Source organism: Salmo salar, chromosome 13 (assembly GCF_965601325.2).
Source record: "Salmo salar chromosome 13, fSalSal1, whole genome shotgun sequence".
Lineage (NCBI taxonomy): Eukaryota > Metazoa > Chordata > Actinopteri > Salmoniformes > Salmonidae > Salmo > Salmo salar.
This window is the reverse complement of record NC_138303.1, coordinates 46,763,571-46,775,495: the sequence shown is the minus strand read 5'-3', so window position 1 is coordinate 46,775,495 and position 11,925 is coordinate 46,763,571. Positions and strand designations below refer to the sequence as shown.

Sequence of the window (11,925 nt, the reverse complement as noted above, 5' to 3'; positions counted from 1 at the left end):
CATGTTGACTTTGCAGCTGGCCCTGCAAGCTCAGTTCTGCCTCCAGGTAGTAAAGATTCATGACAATACATGTCAACCTGCAGATAAAAAGGGTAAGTGACTGTTCTCATATGCCAGACAGGACAGATGTGTTTAAAACATTTAGGCTTGATCCTGTATTTGCCCTCCAGTGTTGAGATCACACTTCATGGCTGAGTTCCCCTTGTCCCTACAGAATATAGGCTGGCACCAAAAAGCCTCATGGAACACATTTTTCACCTTGAGAGAAGCAGATCTAACATGAGGAGCCCTTTAGGCCAGATAACGGTCAGATAAACACAAACACCCTCAGAAGTAGAGAAGAGGGGCAAGTCGTCCCATCATCACCTGCAGCACCAGTCACTGTGAAAGTGTTAGACATACATTAGCCCTGGGCAGGCAGGGCTCCTCTGCCAACCCACTGGGACAACATATGGAGCTAAGGTAGGCTGTGTTAAAAAAAAATCTAGTTTGATTCCATGATTTTGCAAACTTACAGGTGCCAGTGGTACAAGTACTGTAAGCAGAATAGCACTAAGCTACAAAAGAAAACAAAAAAAAACCCAATCCACTTTCAAAATATCATGTTTTTATCAGATCCCATTCCATTAAACATTCAGTATCACTGTTGTTATCAGAATTAGCAGCAGCTGTCGGGAGAGTGTGCGAGCAGGTCATACCTCTGGAGTAATACATGGAGGCCTGGGACAGACCACAGCTCCATAGGAGGATGAGAGACAGGCACGCAGTCCACAACAATGAGCATGACCATGATGGGGTGACCGCACTCCCCAGACGCAACATCCACTGACATCCACTGACAAAAGCTGGATTTTCAATTATTAAAATGTTTTGTTTGGAAAAGTCTTCAACTAACTCTTCACACCAAGACAGATGGGATGGTGCCTATGAAGAGAACTTGGGAGCACATCCACCTGCAGCTACTGTAATTTCTTAGTGACAACCCAACATCTCTACAGTCTGTATTTATAGACTGCTTCCCACCCGTGAACTCTACAAAAAAATGGGTTGAGGCGTTCTGACAATTTGTTTTTTCCTCTTTTCATTACAGCCGCTGATCTGCTTTTCTTTCTTCCACTCTCCCTCCACCTTTTGTTTCAGGGTATTTGGGTTTGGCTGGCTGGCTAACAAAGCATCCCTGTAAATATTAATATTGGCCCATGTGGTGTCTACAAGTCCCCTCTGCTCTGCTCTGTTTGGGTGAAGGGAACGGGAAAGGGGGATACCTAGTCAGTTGTACAACTGAATGCCTTCAACTGAAATGTGTCTTCCGCATTTAACCCAACCCCTCTGAATCAGTGAGGTGCGGGGTCTGCCTTAATCCACATCCACGACAGGAGCACATATATAAGTGAAACGTCGGTCATTACATTTACATTTTACATTTACATTTGATTAATTTAGCAGATGCTCTTATCCAGAGCGAGTGCATACATTTTCATACTTTTTTCATACTGGGTTTCCTCTGGCCATCTGGGTTTCCTGTGGCTATCCTTCCTGCTGTCATGGCATACTGTGGTTCATCACAGAGTCTTTCTAGGATGGAGATTCTTTCTCTTTGTCTTTTGCTCTTTCTTTCCCACTTTATTGCATGCACATGCACACCCGCACGCAACACACACATGCACGTACGCACGTGCAGATAAACACACACACACACACGCACAGCACATTACACCCACACAAGGAGCAATGTCTACTATACGATTGTAGGTGCGTCATTATGACTTGGTGACAGAGGCAGCCTGCGTAGGTCTTTCTGGATGAGAACGTCTCGAGTCGGCGCATTTAATTACACGGAGAAGCTATCTGGGAGTGAAGTCATGACTTCGCTAAGGAGAGACTGGGTTACGTTGTTGAGGAAAACTAAACCTCCATAACATTTTAATGGTCATGGATACTGAGGGTGTTCAGAGACATTTAAGAAATGGGAGAGTGGGTTTGATTGGAGTGAGAACTACATAAGTTACCTCACTTGTCTGAAACAGTTTAATGGTCAGGAAGTAGTTTATAGAGCTGTGTTGCATTTATTGCACTTATTACAGTAATTGTAAGGGCTTGCATAAATTAGTGGATCAACACTATGTAGGCTACTGTAAGCACAGTATGATTTCTAAGGGAAAATGTTGTACTTATCTGTGTATATTTGCTACAGTACATATGGCTTGAGACTGCAATAAAAATATAATGCGTGTGGTAGACACTTCATTGTCATAGGCTTCAACATTTATGCCAGGCGAGAAATCAATTCAGGAAATAATGAAACAATACAATTCATGTACTGTATACGCTTTTGAGGTCATTTCCAGAAAAAAAACATGTCAGAATGTAGGCCTACTAAATAATGTCTTATTCTTTCCACTCATGTACAATGAACTGTATTGTTGTAAAGCCTTTAGCCACATTATTACGCATATACAATTATGTGCACCCACATTCACAGACACAAAGCGGGAGGGTTTAAGAGGTGTAGGCCTATACAGTGAGTTTTGCAGACCTTTGTTGTCTTAGAAGGTTCCCTGTCTGTATGTAAACTCAGCAAAAAAATAAACGTCCCTTTTTCAGGACCCTGTTTTTCAAAGATAATTCATAAAAATCCAAATAACTTCACAGATCTTCATTGTTTCCCATGCTTGTTAAATGAACCATAAACAATTAATGAACATGCACCTGTGGAATGTTCGTTAAGACACTAACAGCTTACAGCTTACAGGCAATTAAGGTCACAGTTATGAAAACTTAGGACAGTAAAGAGGCCTTTCTACTGACTCCAAAAAACACCAAAAGAAAGATGCCCAGGGTCCTCGCTCATCTGCGTGGACGTGCCTTGGGCATGCTGCAAGGAGGCATGAGGACTGCAGATGTCGCCAGGGCAATACATTTCAATGCCCGTGTGAGACGCCTAAGTCAGCGCTACAGGGAGACAGGAAGGACAGCTGATCATCCTCGCAGTGCCAGACCAACCAACATCACAACCGCTAAGACAACTGCTGCGGTCACATCAACGTCAGGCTGGTGGTTTTCGTTGTCAGTCATGCTAGAATGTGAGGCAAACATCGTCTTGTTTTGCCTATTGTAAATGGGACTATGATTTCTCTGCTTCCAACTATTGTGCAATTGCCAATATTGATGTGGGAGGGCTGTGTTGACTTGTCCTATTTATCCCTGATAGTAGGCCAACTGTGGTAGGTAGGTCATTTACACATGTTAAGACTGATGATGGACCCCACAGTGAAGACCAGACTGATGATGGACTGTTATGAAAGAGATAATTTCAATGCCATCCTAGGAGACTCCATGCTCTATGGCCTTGAATTCCTCCTTGGTGACTCACTTTCTGTTAGAGGGGCACAGGATGCTCTATACACTGCCCTGTCCAACACTTGTTATCAGGATAAGGATCAGCTGCTCCTGAACAAATCAAGACTAGCCTCCTCTGTAAGTAAAGCATATTTATTTGACCTTCTCCAAATACTTTATAACAGTAATGTCAGATGGCGAATTTGAACTTTATTCACACATTTGACTTGAACATTTCAGATACAGTGCCTTCCGTAATTATTGGGACAGTGACAATTTATTTTGTTGTTTTGGCTCTGCACTCCAGCACTTTGGATTTTAATTATAAAATGCCTCTGAGGTTACATTGCAGACTGTCAGCTTTGACATGAGGGTATTTTCATCCATGTCGGGTGAACCGTTTAGAAATTACAGCACATTTTAGGGGACCGAAAGTATTGGGACAAATTAACTTATGTCTATTTAAGTGGTCAAAAGTTTAGTATTGGTCCCCTAAAATGGTCCCAAACTCCTAGCACGCAATGATTACACCAAGCTTGTGATTCTACAAACTTGTTGGATGCATTTGCTGTTTGTTTTAGTTGTGTTTCAGATTTTGTGCCCAATAGAAGTGAATGGTAAATAATGTATTGTGTCATTTTGGAATCACTTTTATTGTAAATAAGAATATAATACGTTCTTAACACTTGTACATTAATGTGGATGCTACCATGATTACGGATAGTCATGAATGAATCGTGAATAATGATGAGTCAGAAAGTTACAGATGCAAAAATATCATACCCCCAAGACATGCTAACCTCTCACCATTACAATAACAGGGAGGTTAGCATTTTTTGGGGGGGGTTATGATATTTGTGCGTTTGGAACGTTCTCACTCATCCTTATTCAGTATTCAAATACTGAGATATTCAAATATTCACGTTTTAAATACCCTCAAATTAAAGCAGACAGTCTGCACTTTAACATGTATATCTCAAGATATTTACACATTTCACAGAAGACTAATAAATATAATCTATTAAACCAACCCAATACATTCCCAATTTGTACTAAATATCATTTCAAATCCAAAGTACTGGAGTAAAGAGCCAAAAGAAGAAAACAATGCTTCACTGTCCCAACAATTACAGAGGGCACTGTACAGTGTATTCAGAAACTATTCAGATCCCTTACCTTTTTTCACATTTTGTTACGTTACAGCCTTATTCTAAAATGGATTAAATAAAACATTTTTTTTTTTAAATGAAATTTTTGCAAGTATAATTCAAAATAAAAAACAGAAATACCTTATTTACATAAGTATTCAGACCCTTTGCTATGAGACTCAAAACTGAGCTTAGGTGCATCTTGTTTCCTTTGATCATCCTTGAGATGTTTCTACAACTTGATTGGAGTCCACCTGTTGTAAATTCAATTGATTGGACATGATTTGGAAAGGCACACACCTGTCTATTTAAGGTCCCACAATTGGCAGTGCATGCAAGAGGAAAACCAAGCCATGAGGTCAAAGGAATTGTCTGAAGAGCTCCGAGACACGAATGAGCAGAGGCACAGATCTGGGGAAGGGTGCTTGTTCTGGGAGGTGACCAAGAACCCGATGGTCACTCTCACTCTGACAGAGCTCCAGAGTTCCTCTGTGGAGATAGGAGAACCTTCCAGAAGGACAACCATCTATGCAGCACTCCACCAATCAGGCCTTTATGGTAGAGTGGCCAGGTGGAAGCCACTCCTCAGTAAAAGGCACATGACAGCCCGTTTGGAGTTTGCCAAAAGGCACCTAAAGGACTTTCAGACCATGAGAAACAAGATTCTCTGGTCTGATGAAACCAAGACTGAACTTTTTGGCCTCAATGCGAAGCATCACGTCTGGAGGACACCTGGCACCATCCCTACGGTGAAGCATGATAGTGGCAGGATCATGCTGTGGGGATGTTTTTCAGCAGCAAGGACTGGGAGACTAGTCAGGATCGAGGGAAAGATGAACGGAGCAAAGTACAGAGAGATGCTTGATGAAAACCTGCTCCAGAGCGCTCCGGACTTCAGACTGGGGGAGAAGGTTCACCTTCCAACAGGACAACGACCCTAAGCACACAGCCAAGACAACACAGGAGTGGCTTCGGGACAAGTCTCTGAATGCCCTTGAGTGGCCCAGCCAAAGCCCAGACTTAAACCCGATTGAACATCTCTGGAGAGACCTGAAAATAGCTGTGCAGTGACGCTCCCCTTCCAATCTGACAGAGCTTGAGAGGATCTGCAGAGATGGGAGAAACTCCTCAAATACAGTCGTGCCAAGCTTGTAGCATCATACCCAAGAAGACTTGAGGCTGTAATCGCTGCTAAAGGTGCTTCAACAAAGTGTTACTTACAGTTGAAGTCAGAAGTTTACATACACTTAGGTTGGAGTCATTAAAACTCGTTTTTCAACCACTCCACAAATTTCTTGTTAAACAAACTATAGTTTTGGCAAGTCGGTTAGGACATCTACTTTGTGCAGAACACAAGTAATTTTTCCAACAATTGTTTACAGACAGATTATTACACTTATAATTCCCTGTATCACAATTCCAGTAGGTCAGAAGTTTACATACACGACAATTCTAGAAAATGATGTCATGGCTTTAGAAGCTTCTGATAGGCTAATTGACATAATTTGTTTCAATTGGAGGTGTACCTGTGGATGTGTTTTAAGGCCTACCTTCAAACTTTGCTTGACATCATGGGAAAATCAAAGGAAATCAGCCAAGACCTCAGAAAAAAAATTGTAGACCTCCACAAGTCTGGTTCATCCTTGGGAGCAATTTCCAAACGCCTGAAGGTACCACGTTCATCTGTACAAACAATAGTATGCAAGTATAAACACCATGGGACCACGCAGCCATCATACCGCTCAGGAAGGAGACGTGTTCTGTCTCCTAGAGATGAACGTACTTTGGTGCGAAAAGTGCAAATCAATCCCAGAACAACAGTAAAGGACCTTGTGAAGATGCTGGAGGTAACAGGCACAAAAGTATCTATATCCACAGTAAAACCAGTCTTAGTCAAGGAAGAAGCCACTGCTCCAAAACCAACATAAAAAGCCAGACTACGGTTTGCAACTGCACATGGGGAGAAAGATCCAACTTTTTTTGATAAAATAGAACTTTGGCCCTAATGACCATCATTATGTTTGGAGGAAAAAGGGGGAGGCTTGCAAGCCGAAGAACACCATCCCAACCGTGAAGCACGGGGGTGGCAGCATCATGTTGTGGGGGTGCTTTGCTGCAGGAGGGACTGGTGCACTTCACAAAATAGATGGCTTCATGAGGGAGGAAAATTATGTGGATATATTGAAGCAACATCTCAAGACATCAGTCAGGAACTTAAAGCTTGGTTGCAAATGGGTCTTCCAAATGGACAATGACCACAAGCATACTTCCAAAGTTGTGGCAAAATGGCTTAAGGACAACAAAGTTAAGGTATTGGAGTGGCCATCACAATGCCCTGACCTCAATCCCATAGAACATTTGTGGGCAGAACTGAAAAAGCATGTGCGAGCAAGGAGGCCTGCAAACCTGACTCAGTTACACCATCTCTGTCAGGAGGAATGGGCCAAAATGAATCCAACTTATTGTGGGAAGCTTGTAGAAGGCTACCCAAAACGTTTGACCCAAGTTAAACAATTTAAAGGCAATGCTACCAAATACGAATTGAGTGTATGTAAACTTCTGACCCACTGGGAATGTGATGAAAGAAATAAAAGCTTAAATAAATCATTCTCTGTACTATTATTCTGACATTTCACATTCTTAAAATAAAGTGGTGATTCTAACTGACCTAAGACAGGGAATTTTTACTAGGATTAAATATCAGGAATTGTCAAAAACTGTATTTGGCTAAGGTGTATGTAAACTTCTGACTTCAACTGTATGTAAATGTCATATTTCAGCTTTTCATTTTTTATACATTTGCAAAAATGTATAAAATCATGTTTTTGCTTTGTCATTACAGGGTATTGACAAAGCACTATTAAATCAATTTTAGAATAAGGCTGTAAGGTAACAAAATGTGGAAAAAGTCAAGGGGTCTGAATACTTTCCAAATGCAGGCTACAGGATTTTGACACATTTATATAATTGGACAGTCATTAGACAATGGGAAACTCTTATTTGATGCGGTTGTAGCTGTTGTTTTTGTTGTTGGACCATCACTCTATCAATAAGTGTTGCCTTACAAAGTGAGCGACTGAATGATCATCATCACATTTTCGGTGAAAATCTCACAATACATTACTGCTTCATTCAATAGCACATACAACTAAAATGTGAGCAGAAATACTCAACAATCACATATACAGTTTTATACTTCAATATACAAAAACAATCCGCCGGTTATCATTGATATATTTTTCAAATGATGCCAACATATTTTGGCAACATTTTTGTGGGTAAGACATTTTAAAAAGTATGAACTGTTTGAGACCAATATCTACAATCTTGATATCTAAAAATCTTTTTAGATTATGTATATCTGTATTACTGTATCTATCTCCAGTGTCTCTTTTTGTGAGTGTCTGTAGAAGCCTACTCTTCTCCTTGACTCTGTTAGTTGCCTGTTATTTAAAGAGGCCTCCCACTGAGTTAAGTGATGGGACAAAGACAGGACAGAGGTACTTTGGAGCCAGAATAAAACATTTGAGTCACTGGTTATGTATCCCATCTGTATTACAGAGTTCCATGTGCACCTAAAGGTACAGTAGTTTGCTCATTGGGTTAAGGTTTGTGTGCTCATTGGGTCACAAAAGCTATGCTTGAAATCTTGAAGTGTCTCATCAGACCCAAGGCTCTATTCTTGAGGAACAATAGTGTTTGAATCAGTGTACAGTAATTGCTGTCTTACAGTACAGCTTCCTGAGAATCGGCTGCCACCTAAAAACATACATTTAGCTTCTCAATTTACAATAACTGTATACAGTGTAGCAAAGATTATGGACAATAAGTACAAATGTGTAGTCCTTCACTAGACACCATTTGAAAATATTCCTTTTAAAAGTTAGTAGAAATGCTGCCTCTACATCGATTTTTACCATGATACTTTTCCCATTGTGGGGTGTTAAGGTTAATTACACACAGGCCCAATGAAAGCCCATCTGGGCTGGCAGCCTGGCGCAGTATGTGTTGGTCACTGCAATGTGCCGTAGAAGGCCTGTTTGGACGGTATGGTGGAGACCTGTGGCCCGAGTGTCTCAGTGCCGAGAGAATGCAGCATACAGGGCTTCCTTCTGAGAGATTAATGCCAAATATTACGTTTTCCTGTCATCTTTCTAGCGGATCATTTCTTTAATCTACCCTGTTTCAGTTTTATCATTTCAAAAATGATTCTCAAATGTTCACTTTTTACAGTAAATACCTTCAAAAAGAAACACCAAAAGCTTAGTTTTATAGCGTGTATTAAATGTTTACAAAATATTTGTTTTGTTCTACTTTATTCTACCCTTTCTACTCAAATCGTTATGCAAAGTGTAGAAATACACTGAACAGCATTTTCATTGTTGGATGATCCAGTACCAATATACTGTATACATTACTTTGTATGTACAGTACATAGATTCCCAGAGATGTCAATTTCTGTAAAGCTGCAATATATAGTTCCTTTTGGACACATAATATTTACAAATATTGTCATTTTTTTAAAGTATTGTTAATGCACTTTACAACATCATAGCGCCTTTGTAAAATATGGTTTCTCCCAGATTTATAACTCTGAATGCTGTACAGATGTAGGCTCTTCATTTGATCACCTTGTTGCAGGAGAACTTTCTTGCAATGCAGTAAATGTTAAACTTGTAGTGTATCTGAGGTTTAAAAAGACTTCTGAAGTTTGTTATTTCCACGTTGAAATTTCCGACTTGATTTTCCCTTACAAAAAAAATGGATCAGCCCCTACAAAAATGTCATTTTTTTATTATCCACATAATCATTCACATTTCCCTACTGTAGCAAACTGGCTCAAATTAAGATCCTACATCTATGCATGTGGTCTGCACATATAGCCGGATGACTGGATGGCAGGGAGTAGAGGAGAGGTGGTCATCCACGGTAAAGATCCCATCAGTACAACCGCTGGACTCCAACATACCTTGGGTCGCTTCTTTTGACCTCAATCTAAAGGCAAGAAAAAAAGTATCACAGCAGCGCATCATGCAAGGATATTGAAATAATACAAATTATATAGCAATGTATTACAATACAGAACAAAACAGTGCTTTGAACTCATTCAGCCAAACACATATTATACAAGACGGGACTAATGGGACAAACACACTGATCAATTTAGACAATAACTGCACCATGCACAAAGCCATGACACTGTGTACTGTTCACTTACGAAGTCACTTACCCCGGACACAGCAAAATCTGCAAGAACAAAGTAAAATATTGTTGTAAACAGAGTGTCAAAAATATACATTCTGTTGAAGCCCTGTACAGCACATACAATATTACACACAGTATAATCTCTATCAGTGAGTTAGTGCAGGGTTAATCAGACGAGTGGTGAGAGAGACACTGCAGATGATATATAGATACTGGCATATCCCACTGAAAGCTGGTGAGTAACCATGGAAACCACCATAGCAAGTATAGTATAAAGAAATCACGATACTTTGGCATTTCCCTACCAAACAGTGTAATCCTCTGATCTGACAGTTAACAACTTCACGAGGGGTCTATTACTTTTCTGTCATAATGGCGACAGTGAGTTTTAGAACACTTCATATAAGATTCTGACATCAATCTCTTCAAAGGTCCCCTGAACGAACGTCTCTCCGTTCTGATTACTCAATATGATCAGACCAGTCTGATGCAATCCTGTGCAAACAGTGGGAACCGACTGGTGGACATTCCTACCCTCATTCATGCAGTTTCACAGTGAGCGCAATAGGCTAGACTGATCGACTTAATAACAATACCAGATGTATTATTTATCATTCAGAAATCATGTCAACTATCAGAACAGGTTCTGCAATCTATTTTATTTGTATACAGGAAAATCTATCTGATACATGTTGATTAATTATAGATATGATATGTTTTGGTTATTGCTTGTTTGCGTCTGAAATGTCACCCTATTCCCGACTGAACTGCTTTTAACCAGAACCCAATGGGTCCTGGTTAAAAGTAGTGCATTATATGGAGAAAATGGGGCCATTTCAGACGCAGTCTTGTCTTGGTCTAATCCACCCCTCACCTTTATTGTTGTCAGCCTTGCGTTCCTCCAGGAACATGTTGTTCTGTCTGTTTCCCAGGACGAAGGCCAGGAAGGAGAGGATCAGGGCGTCCAGGATGCCGATAATAGCAAGGATGTAAGACCAGCGGACAGAGCAGTTACCCAGGGTATACTTCCCCGTCTCTTCCCCACACAGGTCCCGCACCACCTCTGCATCCCAGCCATCTGGAAAGATTATACAGCCCAACACCAGGCATACAGCTGGGGGAGAGAGAAGAGAGAGAGGATGTTTAGGAGCTAGAGTCTATGGAAAACATGGATGCATGATTCAAAAGCTAAACTTTTATTACATTGTCATCAAAAGACCAGTAAAAATCATAGAGATGTATAAAGATCATTACATGTAAATAAGCGTTTTTTGCATGGACATTATCATTGAGGGTTTCCGTCATTTTAAAGTAGTCATCTGAGTGGGGATTCCTATGGGTTGAGAGTGATCAGCCAATGATCAGAGCGTTGTCTTCTTCAAATTGGTTTGCCTACTTTGTACATGGCTTTAAGCTATATGACCGCCATCTTGTGGCCACAATAAATGAATGACACAAGATTTGATTCCAGACTCCAGCATTGCAGATATTAGCTTTACACCTTTTTTTAAACTACTTTAAAATGGAGATAGCCACAATGGCACTGTCCATAACTTCACAGATGCCATAATTGGCACAGATACAACGTTGAGGTCTCTATGGGACAAATACAGTATAGGCAATGGGGGGTTGGATAAAAAAATGCAAACCATAATTGCTGTAATTGCTATAATGTTTTAGAGGAGACATGAAGGAGACATTAGCATTGGTATGGAAAATCACATAGAAGTCATGAGTCACTTTTCTTTGAGTGAGAGAGTAAGTAAGATCCCTGTGCTTGGCTCTCAGGGGGTTGGTGGGGTGGAACAGGGTCTTTTCTGCTGATGTTCCTGCTGCTGCTTATCTTTCAGCTCTGGGCCTCTGGGTCTCTCTGAGTCCCCAACTCTCGCTCATTCTTCTGTCCCGGGGTCCCTGATTCCCCCTCGTCTGCCTCGCTGCTGCTGAGCTCACTGCAACCTCTCTGCTGATCCCATACTAATGAGCTTGTAAGATGGCCTCCCTGATGATATTCCCAATACTGGTGAGCAGCGCCAAACACACGGCTTCCCATTATTCCCAAGCAGCTCATCCATCAACGGTACTGAGCTCAGACAGTCCAGTTGATAACGATGACATTATGCAACTGCAAACATAGACACACAGATGAAAAGACACAAGCCTGAAATGCTCTAATAATAACAATGTTTCATTGTGCAGCTAAATGTAGAAATGCTTGTGCTAAATTTGGACTATA

At 40.8% G+C, this 11,925-nt stretch overlaps 1 protein-coding gene across 2 annotated transcripts in view; it reads right to left on the bottom strand.

Annotated features, from left to right (window-relative positions):
* Window positions 1-3,476: 3,476 nt before the first annotated feature.
* Window positions 3,477-11,925, bottom strand: part of LOC106566978 (LHFPL tetraspan subfamily member 4 protein) — a 30,909-nt gene continuing 22,460 nt past the window's right edge. The window contains exons 2-4 of one of the 2 annotated variants that reach the window (XM_014135688.2): window positions 10,567-10,806; window positions 9,706-9,734; window positions 3,477-9,482 (exon numbers count right to left, since the gene is read on the bottom strand). In XM_014135688.2, coding sequence (XP_013991163.1) covers window positions 9,429-9,482; window positions 9,706-9,734; window positions 10,567-10,806 — 323 coding nt within the window. In that variant the 3' untranslated portion in view covers window positions 3,477-9,428. The remainder of the gene's footprint in view (window positions 9,483-9,705; window positions 9,735-10,566; window positions 10,807-11,925) is intronic. The other variant, XM_014135689.2, reaches the window with a different exon arrangement.